At 44.7% G+C, this 15,628-nt stretch overlaps 1 protein-coding gene across 2 annotated transcripts in view; it reads right to left on the reverse strand.

Moving 5' to 3' along the window:
• LOC139406702 (clock circadian regulator a) overlaps window positions 1–15,628 on the reverse strand; it is a 72,573-nt gene that overhangs the window by 10,366 nt on the left and 46,579 nt on the right. For both annotated transcript variants that reach the window (XM_071149626.1, XM_071149628.1), the window contains 8 exons: window positions 14,406–14,495; window positions 14,115–14,235; window positions 12,542–12,655; window positions 12,274–12,392; window positions 12,033–12,115; window positions 11,556–11,662; window positions 8,065–8,212; window positions 7,848–7,929 (listed from right to left, as the gene is read on the reverse strand). In XM_071149626.1, the coding sequence (XP_071005727.1) occupies window positions 7,848–7,929; window positions 8,065–8,212; window positions 11,556–11,662; window positions 12,033–12,115; window positions 12,274–12,392; window positions 12,542–12,655; window positions 14,115–14,235; window positions 14,406–14,495 (864 nt within the window). The remainder of the gene's footprint in view (window positions 1–7,847; window positions 7,930–8,064; window positions 8,213–11,555; window positions 11,663–12,032; window positions 12,116–12,273; window positions 12,393–12,541; window positions 12,656–14,114; window positions 14,236–14,405; window positions 14,496–15,628) is intronic.

The raw sequence follows: 15,628 nt of genomic DNA on the forward strand, positions 1-15,628 counted from the left end.
TGGAGGGTCATGTCAGGATGAGCCTGCAGGAAGGGTACCACATGATGGAGGAGGATGTCTTCCCTGTAACGCATAGCGTTGAGATTGCCTGCAATGACAACAAGCTCAGTCCGATGATGCTGTGACACACCGCCCCAGACCACGATGGAGCCTCAACCTCCAAATAGGTCCCGCTCCAGAGTACAGGCCTCGGTGTAACGCTCATTCCTTCGACGATAAACGCGAATTCGACCATCACCCCATGTGAGACAAAACCGCGACTCGTCAGTGAAGCGCACTTTTTGCCAGTCCTGTCTGGTCCAGCGACTGTGGATTTGTGCCCATAGGCGACGTTGTTGCCAGTGATGTCTGGTGAGGACCTGCCTTTACAATAGGCCTAGAAGCTCTCAGTCCAGCCTCTCTCAGCCTATTGCGGACATTCTGAGCACTGATTGTGCATTCCTGGTGTAACTCAGGCAGTTGTTGTTGCCATCCTGTACCAGTCCCACAGGTGTGATGTTTGCATGTACCGATCCTGTAAAGGTGTTGTTACACGTGGTCTGCCACTGCGAGGACGATCAGCTGTCCGTCCTGTCTCCCTGTAGGGCTGTCTTAGGCGTCTCACAGTACGGACTTTGCAATGTATTGCCCTGGCCACATTTGCAGTCCTCATGCCTCCTTGCAGCATGCCTAAGGCACATTCACGAAGATGAGCAGGGACCCTGGGCATCTTTCTTTCTGTGTTTTTCCAGAGTCAGTAGAAAGGCCTCTTTTAGTGTCCTCAGTTTTCATAACTGTGACCTTAATTGCCTATCATCTGTAAGAAGTTAGTGTCTTAAAGAACATTCCACAGGTGCATGTTCATTAATTGTTTATGGTTAATTGAACAAGCATGGGAAACAGTGTTTAAACCCTTTACAATGCAGATCTGTGAAGTTACTTGGATTTCTACAAATGATCTTTGAAAGACAGGGTCCTGAAAAAGGGACGTTTCTTTTTTTGTTGAGTTAATAAAATATATTTAGATTTGTTTAATACTCTTTTGGTTATTACATGATTCCATGTGTTATTTCAGAGTTTATATATCTTCACCATTATTCCACAATGTAGAAAACAGTAAAAAAAAAATTTAATGAGTAGGTGTGTCCAAACGTTTGACTGGTACTGTGTGTGTGTGCGTGTGTGTGTATGCATGTACTTGTGTACGTATGTACAGTTGCAGTCGGAGGTTTCCATACACCTTAGCCAAGTACATTTAAACTCAGTTTTTCACAATTACTGACATTTCATCCTAGTAAAAATTCCATATCTTAGGTCAGTTAGGATCACCACTTTAATTTAAGAATGTGAAATGTCAGAATAATAGTAGAGAGAATGATTTATTTCAGCTTTTATTTCTTCCATCACATTGCCAATGGATCAGAAGTTTACATACACTCAATTTGTATATGTAAAATAAAAAAAAATATTTGTCAGCATTGCCTTTAAATTGTTTAACTTGGGTCAAACGTTTCAGGTAGCCTTCCACAAGCTTCCCACAATAAATTGGGTGGATTTTGGCCTATTCCTCCTGACAGAGCTAGTGTAACTGAGTCAGAGATGGCCGCCTCGCTTCGCGTTCCTAGGAAACTATCCAGCGTTTTGTTTTTTTACGTGTTATTTCTTACATTAGTACCCCAGGTCATCTTAGGTTTCATTACAAACAGTCGAGAAGAACTACTGAATATAAGATCAGCGTCAACTCACCATCAGTACGACCAAGAATATGTTTTTCGCGACGCGGATCCTGTGTTCTGCCTTTCACCCAGGACAACGGAATGGATCCCATGCAGCGACCCAAAAAAACGACTTTGAAAAAGAGGGAAACGAGGCGGTCTTCTGGTCAGACTCCGGAGACGGGCACATCGTGCACCACTCCCTAGCATTCTTCTCGCCAATGTCCAGTCTCTTGACAACAAGGTTGATGAAATCCGAGCAAGGGTAGCATTCCAGAGGGACATCAGAGACTGTAACGTTCTTTGCTTCACGGAAACATGGCTCACTGGAGAGACGCTATCGGAGGCGGTGCAGCCAGCGGGTTTCTCCACGCATCGCGCCGACAGAAACAAACATCTTTCTGGTAAGAAGAGGGGCGGGGGCGTATGCCTTATGGCTAACGAGACATGGTGTGATGAAAGAAACATACAGGAACTCAAATCCTTCTGTTCACCTGATTTAGAATTCCTCACAATCAAATGTAGACCGCATTATCTACCAAGAGAATTCTCTTCGATTATAATCACAGCCGTATATATCCCCCCCAAGCAGACACATCGATGGCTCTGAACAAACTTTATTTGACTTTGCAAACTGGAATCCATTTATCCGGAGGCTGCATTCATTGTAGCTGGGGATTTTAACAAGGCTAATCTGAAAACAAGACTCCCTACATTTTATCAGCATATTGATTGCGCAACCAGGGGTGGAAAAACCTTGGATCATTGTTACTCTAACTTCCGCAACGCATATAAGGCCCTGCCCCGCCCTCCTTTCGGAAAAGCTGACCACGACTCCATTTTGTTGATCCCTGTATTCAGACAGAAACTAAAACAAGAGGCTCCCACGCTGAGGTCTGTCCAACGCTGGTCCGACCAAGCTGACTCCACACTCCAAGACTGCTTCCATCACATGGACTGGGACATGTTTCGTATTGCGTCAGATAACAATATTGACGAATACGCTGATTCGGTGTGCGAGTTCATTAGAACGTGCGTTGAAGATGTCGTTCCCATAGCAACGATTAAAACATTCCCTAACCAGAAACCGTGGATTGATGGCAGCATTCGCATGAAACTGAAAGCGCGAACCACTGCTTTTAATCAGGGCAAGGTGACTGGTAACATGACCGAATACAAACAGTGCAGCTATTCCCTCCGCAAGGCTATCAAACAAGCTAAGCGTCAGTACAGAGACAAAGTAGAATCTCAATTCAACGGCTCAGACACAAGAGGCATGTGGCACGGTCTACAGTCAATCACGGACTACAAGAAGAAATCCAGCCCAGTCACGGACCAGGATGTCCTGCTCCCAGGCAGACTAAATCACTTTTTTGCCCGCTTTGAGGACAATACAGTGCCACTGACACGGCCTGCAACGAAAACATGCGGACTCTCCTTCACTGCAGCCGAGGTGAGTAAGACATTTAAACGTGTTAACCCTCGCAAGGCTGCAGGCCCAGACGGCATCCCCAGCCGCGCCCTCAGAGCATGCGCAGACCAGCTGGCCAGTGTGTTTACGGACATATTCAATCAATCCCTATACCAGTCTGCTGTTCCCACATGCTTCAAGAGGGCCACCATTGTTCCTGTTCCCAAGAAAGCTAAGGTAACTGAGCTAAACGACTACCGCCCCGTAGCACTCACTTCCTTCATCATGAAGTGCTTTGAGAGACTAGTCAAGGACCATATCACCTCCACCCTACCCGACACCCTAGACCCACTCCAATTTGCTTACCGCCCAAATAGGTCCACAGACGATGCAATCTCAACCACACTGCACACTGCCCTAACCCATCTGGACAAGAGGAATACCTATGTGAGAATGCTGTTCATCGACTACAGCTCGGCATTCAACACCATAGTACCCTCCAAGCTCGTCATCAAGCTCGAGACCCTGGGTCTCGACCCCGCCCTGTGCAACTGGGTACTGGACTTCCTGACGGGCCGCCCCCAGGTGGTGAGGGTAGGCAACAACATCTCCACCCCGCTGATCCTCAACACTGGGGCCCCACAAGGGTGCGTTCTGAGCCCTCTCCTGTACTCCCTGTTCACCCACGACTGCGTGGCCACGCACGCCTCCAACTCAATCATCAAGTTTGCGGACGACACAACAGTGGTAGGCTTGATTACCAACAACGACGAGACGGCCTACAGGGAGGAGGTGAGGGCCCTCGGAGTGTGGTGTCAGGAAAATAACCTCACACTCAACGTCAACAAAACTAAGGAGATGATTGTGGACTTCAGGAAATAGCAGAGGGAACACCCCCCTATCCACATCGATGGAACAGTAGTGGAGAGGGTAGCAAGTTTTAAGTTCCTCGGCATACAAATCACAGACAAACTGAATTGGTCCACTCACACAGACAGCATCGTGAAGAAGGCGCAGCAGCGCCTCTTCAACCTCAAGAGGCTGAAGAAATTTGGTTTGTCACCAAAAGCACTCACAAACTTCTACAGATGCACAATCGAGAGCATCCTGGCGGGCTGTATCACCGCCTGGTACGGCAACTGCTCCGCCCACAACCGTAAGGCTCTCCAGAGGGTAGTGAGGTCTGCACAACGCATCACCGGGGGCAAACTACCTGCCCTCCAGGACACCTACACCACCCGATGTTACAGGAAGGCCATAAAGATCATCAAGGACATCAACCACCCGAGCCACTGCCTGTTCACCCCGCTATCATCCAGAAGGCGAGGTCAGTACAGGTGCATCAAAGCTGGGACCGAGAGACTGAAAAACAGCATCTATCTCAAGGCCATCAGACTGTTAAACAGCCACCACTAACATTGAGTGGCTGCTGCCAACACACTGACACTGACACTGACTCAACTCCAGCCACTTTAATAATGGGAATTGATGGGAAATGATGTAAATATATCACTAGCCACTTTAAACAATGCTACCTTATATAATGTTACTTACCCTACATTATTCATCTCATATGCATACGTATATACTGTACTCTATATCATCGACTGCATCCTTATGTAATACATGTATCACTAGCCACTTTAACTATGCCACTTTGTTTACATACTCACCTCATGTATATACTGTACTCGATACCATCTACTGTATCCTGCCTATGCTGCTCTGTACCATCACTCATTCATATATCCTTATGTACATATTCTTTATCCCCTTACAGTGTAAGTGTACAGTGTATGTGTGTGTGCTCTGTTTAGGAAACAGGCAGGTGATCACTGCAGTAGATTAATGTGTGTGTGTGCTCTGTTTAGGAAACAGGCAGGTGATCACTGCAGTAGATTAATGTGTGTGTGTGCTCTGTTTGATCTTGCCACCAATCTGAAACAGGCAGGTGATCAATGCATGGCACAACCACAGGAAAGGAACTGTTTCGCATCATACATCAGGAAGCACTAAGAGCCAAAGGTCTAAATCACCGCCAGTTTAAATCTTTTCTGGAGGATGTACGCAGACGTGCCGTATCACACAGAGGTGAGATGGCTAAGCAGAGGAAAAGTACTGAACAGATGTTTCGAGCTGCGTGAGGAAATGGAAACCAAAGGGAAGGATGTCAATTCCTGTGCAGTAGATTAATGTGTGTGTGTGCTCTGTTTAGGAAACAGGCAGGTGATCACTGCAGTAGATTAATGTGTGTGTGTGCTCTGCACTTGTGCCAAAGGAAACAGGCAGGTGATCACTGCAGTAGAGGTGAGATGGCTAAGCAGAGGAAAAGTACTGAACAGATGTTTCGAGCTTGTACAGCAGAGCTCCGGGAGCAAAAAGGCTCGATACACATGTGTAGGGCCTTAACTGTGCCTGTGGGAGAATCAGATGACAGTAGTTTTGGAATTGTTAGTTAGAATACTTGTTGGTTATTACTGCATTGTCTGAAGTCAAAGTATGACTAGAAGCACAAGCATTTCGCTATGCAATTTTTCTTGCTACAACACTCGCATTAACATCTGCTAACCATAGAAGCACAAGTGTATGCATTAACATCTGCTAACCATGTGTATGTGACAAATAAAATTTGATTTGATTTGATTTGAGTCCAGTTTGTAGGCCTCCTTTTTCAGATCTGCCCAAAAATGTTCTATGGTATTGAGGTCAGGGCTTTGTGATGGCCACTCCAATACCTTGACTTTGTTGTCCTTAAGCCATTTTGCCACAACTTTGGAAGTATGCTTGGGGTCATTGTCCATTTGGAAGACCCATTTGCGACCAAGCTTTAACTTATACTTATTTTCCACCATAATTTGCAAATAAATTCATAAAAAATGTGCAATGTGATTTTCTGGATTTTTTCTTCTCATTTTGTCTGTCATAGTTGAAGTGTACCTATGATGAAAAGTACAGGCCTCTCTCATCGTTTTAAGTGGGAGAACTTGCACAATTGGTGGCTGACTAAATACTTTTTTGCCCCACTGTATGTAGGTACAGTCGTGGCCAAAAGATTTGAGAATGACACAAATATAAATTTTCACAAAGTCTGCTGCCTCAGTTTGTATGATGGCAATTTGCAAATACTCCAGAATGTTATGAAGAGTGATCAGATGAATTGCAATTAATTGCAAAGTCCCTCTTTGCCACTGAATCCCCCCAAAAAACATTTCCACTGCATTTCAGCCCTGCCACAAAAGGACCAGCTGACATCATGTCAGTGATTCTCTCGTTACACAGGTGTGAGTGTTGACGAGGACATGGCTGGAGATCACTCTGTCATGCTGATTAAGTTTGAATAACAGACTGGAAGCTTCAAAAGGAGGGTGGTGCTTGGAATCATTGTTCTTCCTCTGTCAGACATGGTTACCTGCAAGGAAACACGTGTCGTTATCATTGCTTTGCACAAAAAGGGCTTCACAGGCAAGGATATTGCTGCAAGTAAGATTGCACCTAAATCAATCATTTATCGGATCATCAAGAACTTCAAGGAGAGCGGTTCAATTGTTGTGAAGAAGGCTTCAGGGCGCCCAAGAAAGTCCAGCATGCGCCAGGACCGTCTCCTAAAGTTGATTCAGCTGCAGGATCGGGGCACCACCAGTAATGGCAGCAGGCAGGTGTGAGTGCATCTGCTGGCCTGGTGTCAAGAAGGGCAGCTAAGAAACCACTTCTTTCCAGGAAAAACATCAGGGACAGACTGATAGTCTGCAAAAGGGATTGGACTGCTGAGGACTGGTGTAAAGTCATTTTCTCTGATGTATCCCCTTTCTGATTGTTTGGGGCATAAGGAAAAAAGGAGTGGGCTCACTCACAATTTTGCCTATGAACACAGCCATGAATAAAGAATGGTACCAACACATCCTCCGAGAGCAACTTCTCCCAACCATCCAGGAACAGTTTGGTGATGAACAATTCCTTTTCCAACATGATGGAGCAAAAGTGACAACTAAGTGGCTCGGGGAACAAAACATTGATATTTTGGGTCCATGGCCAGGAAACTCCCCAGACCTTAATCCCATTGAGAATTTGTGGTCAATCCTCAAGAGGCGGGTGGACAAACAAAAAACCACAAATTCTGACAAACTCCAAGCATTGATTATGCAAGAATGGGCTGCCATCAGTCAGGATGTGGCCAAGAAGTTAATTGACAGCATGCCAGGGTGGATTGCAGAGGTCTTGAAAAAGAAGGGTCAACACTGCAAATATTGACTCTTTGGATCAACTTCATGTAATTGTCAATAAAAGCATTTGACACTTATGAAATGCTTGTAATTATACTTCAGTATTCCATAGTAACATCTGACAAAAATATCTAAAGACACTGAGACAGCAAACTTTATGAAAATTAATATTTGTGTCATTCTCAAAACTTTGGGCCGCGACTGTATGTATGTATATACATGTATATATATTTCCATTTTTCTTTTTATCAATCTTATTTCCCGATTGTTTTTTCAACCAGCAACTATCTAGCATTAAAATGTACCAGAGGCCACCAAACTAGAGCTTGTAACACCCCCATCCCAGCCCGGGGGAGCCTGGTTGGCTATTTTCTACTTGGCTGGCTTCTCCATGTGCCTGTGGAAAACACCCTCATCATTAACGAAACTCAGCCCCGTCTTTATCCCCTAAACCGAATTCTGATTGCTCATGCTCAGGAGTCGGCGAGACGAGCTCTCATGTCAGTCTCATAAATGTCTCACCTTATCTACCGCAAAGATTTCTGGCGGCGGTGACTCAACAATCCCCAGCTCCCTGCGCTGTTCAGCCCTTACCTCAGCATAGCTGTAACACAACAGTGAAAGAGGGTTATGAACATCCTAACACAATGCAATACTACTGGTTATCCATAGTATGACAGACATACTTCTTGTGAAATATACATACGAATATCATTATTATTGATTGGCCGATTTATACCTGACGACAGTGTGCGTGCAGACAATGAACTCGGGCCTTGAGTTCCACTGGTGGTAGGTGATGTAGTAATGAGTCTGGAGCCAGATCCACTGCTGCCCTTTGGTGAGAAACCTGTAGTAGCACGACTTCCCCTTCCCATACTGCATTACTGAAGAAGAGAAAGAGAGGAGTGAACTGATGTCACAGATATGGACATGGGACAGGAAAACACAAACACACTCATAAAATGTGTACCCACTGTGACTATTAAAACCTACCCTAACCAGAAACCGTTTGCAACTTCCGGCGCCGACAGAGATGGCTGCCTCGCTTCGCGTTCCTAGGAAACTATGCAGTATTTTGTTTTTTTACGTGTTATTTCTTACATTAGTACCCCAGGTAATCTTAGGTTTCATTACATACAGTCGGGAGGAACTACTGAATATAAGAGCAACGTCAACTCACCATCATTACGACAAGGAATACGACTTTCCCGAAGTGTATCCTGTGTTTTGCCCACCACCCAGGACAATGGATCGGATCCCAGCCGACGAACCAAAACAACGTCGCCGTAAAAGGGGCAAACAAAGCGGTCTTCTGGTCAGGCTCCGGAGACGGGCACATCGCACACCACTCCCTAGCATACTACTCGCCAATTTCCAGTCTCTTGACAACAAGGTTGATGAAATCCGAGCAAGGGTAGCATTCCAGAGAGACATCAGAGATTGTAACGCTCTTTGCCTCACGGAAACATGGCTCACTCGAGACACGCTATCGGAGTCGGTACAGCCAGCTGGTTTCTTCACGCATCGCGTCGACAGAAACAAGCATCTTTCTTGTAAGAAGAGGGGCGGGGGGGTATGCCTTATGATTAACGAGACTTGGTGTGATCATAACAACATACAGGAACTCAAGTCCTTCTGTTCAGCTGAATCACAGTCAAATGTCGACCGCAATATCTACCTAGAGAATTCTCTTCGATTATAATCACATCAGTATATATTCCCGCCCAAGCAGACACATCGATGGCGCTGAACGAACTTTATTTGACTCTATGTAAACTGGAAACCACATATCCTGAGGCTGCATTCATTGTAGCTGGGGATTTTAACAAGGCTAATCTGAAAACAAGACTCCCTAAATTCTACCAGCATATCAATTGTGCAACCAGGGCTGGTAAAACCCTGGATCATTGTTATTCTAACTTCCGCAACGCATATAAGGCCCTCCCCTGCCCTCCTTTCGAAAAAGCTGACCACGACTCCATTTTGTTGCTCCCAGCCTTTATCCAGAGACTAAAACAGGAAGCTCCCGCGCTCAGGTCTGCTCAACGCTGGTCCGACCAATCTGATTCCACGCTTCAAGACTGCTTCGATCACGTGGATTGGGATATGTTCCGCATTGCATCCAACAACAACATTGACGAATACGCTGATTAGGTGAGCGATTTCATTAGCAAGTGCATCGGCGATGTCGTACCCACAGCAACTATTAAAACATTCCCAAACCAGAAACCGTGGATTGATGGCAGCATTCGCGCGAAACTGAAAGCGCGAACCACTGCCTTTAACCAGGGCAAGGTGACCGGAAACATGACCGAATACAAACAGTGTAGCTATTCCCCCCGCAAGGCAATCAAACAAGCTAAGCGTCAGTATAGAGACAAAGTAGAGTCGCAATTCAACGGCTCAGACACAAGAGATATGTGGCAGGGTCTACAGTCAATCACGGATTACAAAAAGACAACCAGCCCAGTCGCGGACCAGGATGTCTTGCTCCCAGACAGACTAAATAACTTCTTTGCTCGCTTTGAGGACAATACAGTGCCACTGACACGGCCCGCTACCAAAACCTGCGGACTCTCCTTCACTGCAGCCGACGTGAGTAAAACATTTAAACGTGTTAACCCTCGCAAGGCTGCAGGCCCAGACGGCATCCCCAGCCGCGTCCTCAGAGCATGCGCAGACCAGCTGGCTGGTGTGTTTACGGACATATTCAATTAATCCTTATCCCAGTTTGCTGTCCCCACATGCTTCAAGAGGGCCACCATTGTTCCTGTTCCCAAGAAAGTTAAGGTAACAGAGCTAAACGACCACCGCCCCGTAGTACTCACTTCTGTCATCATGAAGTGCTTTGAGAGACTAGTCAAGGACCATATCACCTCAACCTCACACCCTAGACCCACTTCAATTTGCTTACCGCCCCAATAGATTCACAGACGATGCAATCGCCATCGCACTGCACACTGTTCTATCCCATCTGGACAAGAGGAATACCTACGTAAGAATGCTGTTCATTGGCAATAGCTCAGCATTCAACACCATAGTACATTAAGCTCAAGGCCCTGGGTCTGAACCCGCCATGTGCAACTGGGTCCTGGACTTCTTGACGGGCCGCACCCAGGTGGTGAAGGTAGTAAACAACATCTCCACTTCGCTGATCCTCAACACAGGAGCCCCACAAGGGTGCGTGCTCAGCCCCCTCCTGTACTTCCCGTTCACCTATGACTGCATTGCCACGCACGCCTCCAACGCCTCCTCTCACTCAACGTCAACAAAACAAAGGAGCTGATCGTGGACTTCAGGAAACAGCAGAGGAAACACGCCCCTATCCACATCGACGGGACCGCATTGGAGAAGATGGAAAGCTTCAAGTTCCTCGGCGTACACATCACTGATGATCTGAAAGGGTCCACTCACATAGACATTGTGGTGAAGATGGCACAACAGCGCTTCTTCAACCTCAGGATGCTAAAGGAATTTGTCTTGGCACCTAAAACCCTCACATATTTTAATAGATACACAAATGAGAGCATCCTGTCGGGCTATATCACCGCCTGGTATGGCAACTGCATCGCCCGCAACCGCAGGGCTCTCCAGAGGGTGGTGCAGTCTACCCACCGTGTCACTGGGGGCAAACTACCTGCCCTCCAGGACACCTACAGCACCCAATGTCACAGGAAGGCCAAAAACATCATCAAGGACAACCACGTGAGCCACTGCCTGTTCACCCCTCTATCATCAAGAAGGCGAGGTCAGTACAGGTACATCAAAACTGGGAACAAGAGACTGAAAAAAAAGCTTCTATCTGAAGGCCATCAGACTGTTAAATAACCATCACTAGCTGGCTTCCACTCGCTTACGCAACCCTGCACCTTAGAGGCTGCTGCCCTATATACACAGACATGGAATCACTGCCCACTTTAATAATGGAACACTAGTCACTTTAATAACGTTTAATTAAATGTTTACATACTGCTTTACTAATCTCATATGTATATAATGTATGTTATTTTACTGTATTTTAGTCAATGCCACTCCGACATTGCTCATTCTAATAATTATATATTTCTTAATTCCATTCTTTTACTTTTAGATTTGTGTGTATTGTTGGATACAACTGCACTGTTTGAGCTAGGAACACAAACATTTCGCTACAACATCTGCTAAATATGTGTATGTGACCAATACAATTTGATTTGAAATACACAAATGTGACAGAAATGTACTTACAGTGTTCGTGGCATTTGGCCAGTGACTCCAGGTCATCCACGTGGTAGTAGTCATATCCAGATGTACCCAGAACCTCAAACGGCAGATAACCTATTATGGGCGGAGCCCTGGGGAGGTAACAATGTCATTTAATGATAGCACAACCCATTCAAAGACAATAATATACAGTTTATCACCCAGTAAAGTAGTTATAATAACACATCAAAAACACACAAAACAATGCATTACCCTCTGGACCTGGTATCTACAGAGGACAGTATAATAAAGGTTTTCAGTGGCAGTGAAACGCTACGTACTCTTTCTAGTGTTGTTGCTCAAAAACAGTTGAGACTGACTGGCCCAGAGAGAACACAGCAGCCAGCTAATTTGATTTGAGATGAACCTAACACTCTAGTTTCAAACAGGTAGAGGCTAACTCACTCGAACATGACATAGGCAAGTAAACACACAGACATGGCTATAGACAGCACACATTACCTGTGGTCCAAGAAGAGGAACTTCCATTCTAAGCTGTGTCTGGAGGTGAATTCTTCATTGGGTTCTTCCACAGTGCACATCTCCTGTGGGTGAGTGAGGAAAAACTAGATGTTTACTTCTTATACAAAGGAAATAATTTACAAGGCTGTCACTTAGGAAACTTTACAGTACAGCATTTGACATACCTGGTTACCTAGCTACCTACATATGCAGTCTGTGATATACTGTATAAGTGTCTTACCTTAATAAACTGTGGTTTAGCTAATCTCACAGTTGCTATGAAACAGACTCGGTCCTCAAAAGCGGGCCGGAGTGAACGCTGGATCACCCCTTCCAAGCCGTTTCGAGTTGAGTTAGGTACTTTGGGAGAAAGGGAAAATAAAGATCGGGACAGACCAAAAGGCAACAGTGACTAAGTGCATTTATGGTCACAAACTAAATACAGAGCAACTACTTGTGTACACATTCCAAGCCTATTTTCCCATAAAGCAATATAAAATAAAACTTACCATTATTCAGGGCCTTGAAGTTTCCGATGAACTTGACGTACTCGTACACAGGGGGAGCTTTAGGGTCAATCGTTCCTCTGAGCATGTGGCAACAGAATTCTAACTGGTTTTTAGCTGAAAACAAATTAATTATACAATAAAACAGTACAAATAAACTCATGGGTACATCTAACTCTGAAGAAAATTATCTGCTTATGTGTGGCCAAAGAAACTTGACTATGACGTTACTTTAGCTAATATGGTGACAGCGATATAGGCTGTGTGTAGAGGTTATAATCTGGTTTGGCTTGGAAAGATTTTTTTTACACCAGGTAACATATAGCTGATGTTCATTGAAGTCCACAAACAAAGAGAAAAGGTGAGAGGAAGAGAGCGCATGGTTGCGAGAAGGAATACAACCTGGCTGCTCTTAAAGTGAACTGTGTTTACATGTGATCAGGAGTGTATACATTCTGCCGATTCAGTTGAAAAACATTTCTTAAAATGGCAGCAAGCGGAATGAGTAGAGTTAAACATACCTCAATTTGTCTAATAGAAACTCTCGTTTGCAACTGTTGGACTAACAATTACTCTAGATCAGCTAGATGCAAGCAAGAGTGTGCAAGGCGGTATTGAATGTGTCACTATCTGTCCGTGTGTTACTGTCTGTCACCTAAAAATATCTTGACCTGTATGCACCTACGTTGTAAACTTTCATTCACAGGTCGAATTGCTGCAAATAAACTACTACTAAAGGGCACCAATAAGAAGAAGAGACTTGCATGGACAAAGAAACACGAGCAATGGACATTAGACCGGTGGAAATCTGTCCTTTGGTCTGCTGAGTCCAAATTTTATATTTTAGGTTCCAACTGCTGTGTCTTTGTGAGACGCAGAGTAGGTGAACGGGATTAACTCCGCATGTGTGGTTCCAACCGTGAAGCATGGAGGAGGAGGTGTGATGGTGTGGGGGTGCTTTTTCTGGGGACACAGTTTGCACTTAGTGGGACTATCATTTGTTTTTCAACAGGACAATGACCCAAAATGACCCACACCTCCAGGCTGTGTAAGAGTTATTTGATCAAGAAGGAGAGTGATGGAGTGCTGCATCAGATGACCTGGCCTCCACAATCACCTGACCTCAACCCAATTGAGATGGTTTGGGATGAGTTGGACAGCAGAGTGAAGGAAAAGCAGCCAAGTAGTGCTGAAGATATGTGGGAACTCCTTCATCCTCCCTCTTCATAAACGGCACCGACCGCCACTGATATGCACATACATTTATACTGACTCTACACACACCCCACTCACATACAAGCTACAGCTACTCTGTTTATCTTATATCCTCTAGCTCCATCAAACCTGTATCCCTACACATTGTAAATATGGTATTGGAGCTGACCCTGTATATAGTATGCTTACTTACTTACTTATTGTGTTCTTCATATTTCTCATGTGTTTTTTCTAGTATTACATTGTTATTGATTATTGCATTGTTGGGTTTTGAGTTTGCTAGAAAGGCATTTAACTGCACTTGTGCATGTGACATTAAAATTTGAAACTGAAAAAACACTAAAACAGCTCCAGTACTTACTCTTGAGATACTCAGGCGTTAGCGTCTCGCCCTCCTGTATGTGAGACGACAGGGCTTTATACACGTCTGAATGTTCCCCCAGGGGCAGGAAGTTCAATAGGTTCTGATCCACCAGGTCAGACTGAAACACACACACGGATGTCAACCTAAGTCATGTATGTCAACCTTGGTCGTGTATGTCAACTGTCGTCATGCATGTCAACCGTCGTCACGCATGTCAACCTTTAGTAATGCATAACAACAACCTTACATAGGCATTAAGTAATGTGTATGGACAGAATTAATACTCACAGGAAGATGTTCCAGTAGAGATGTAACACTCTCTGAGACATAGATTATGTTCCCATCAGTCATAATTGCTAGGAAGAAGCCGTCTAACGCCTAGCAGATACAAACCAGTTATTAAAGCACCATCTACTTGCAGTATAGAGTATTACTAAGTAAACTATGTAGAAAAAATGGTACCATTGCGGTTAACTTAAAACTTGAATAGTCCTTGGTGTGTTAAATCAATCAACAATGACGTCCAAAAAACGAAGGGTGGTTTGCATACAAGCATTTATACAAATATTCCTTCGTTTTTTTTTTTTACCTATACAGTGGACCTGTTTTAACCCACACACTTTTTTATCTTGCTTACACAGCAGACATTGTCAACCTTCTTCAGTAAACTATGAACAAAAACATGTTCAGAATGTTGTTACTGCTACTTGACATCCTTTTTGACTGACATACTTTATTTGTACACTGAACAAAAATATAAAATGCAACATGTAGTGTTGGTCCCATGTTTCATGAGCTGAAATAAAAGATCCTAGAACTGTTCCATATGCACAAAAAGCGTATTTCTCTCAAATTTGGTGCACAAATTTGTTTACATCTCTGTCAGTGAGCATATCTCCTTTGCCAAGATAATCCATCCACCTGACAGGTGTGGCATATCAAGAAGCTGATTAAACAGCACGATCATTACACAGGTGCACCTTGTACTGGGAACAATAAAAGGCCACTCGAAAAATGTACAGTTTTGTCACACAATTCCACAGATGTTTCAAGTTGAGGGAGCGAGCAATTGGCATGCTGACTGCAGGAATGTCCACCAGAGTAGTTGCCAGAGAAGTTAATGTTCATATCTCTACCATAAGCCGCCTCCAACGTTGTTTTAGAGAATTTGGCAGTACATCCAACCGGCCTCACAACCGCAGACCATGTGTATGGTGTCGTGTGGGCGAGTGGATTGCTGATGTCAACATTGTGAATAGAGTGCCCCATGGTGGAGGTGGGGTTATGGTATGGACAGGCATAAGCTAGGGACAACAAACACAATGGCATTTTATCAATGGCAATTTGAATGCACAGAGATACCGTGACGAGATTCTGGAGGCCCATTGTTGTGCCATTCATCTGCCGCCATCACCTCATGTTTCAGCATGATAATGCACAGCCCCATGTCGCAAAGATCTGTACACAATTCCTGGAATGTCCCAGTTCTTCCACGGCCTGCATACTCGCCA

Source organism: Oncorhynchus clarkii, chromosome 4 (genome assembly GCF_045791955.1).
Source record: "Oncorhynchus clarkii lewisi isolate Uvic-CL-2024 chromosome 4, UVic_Ocla_1.0, whole genome shotgun sequence".
NCBI lineage: Eukaryota > Metazoa > Chordata > Actinopteri > Salmoniformes > Salmonidae > Oncorhynchus > Oncorhynchus clarkii.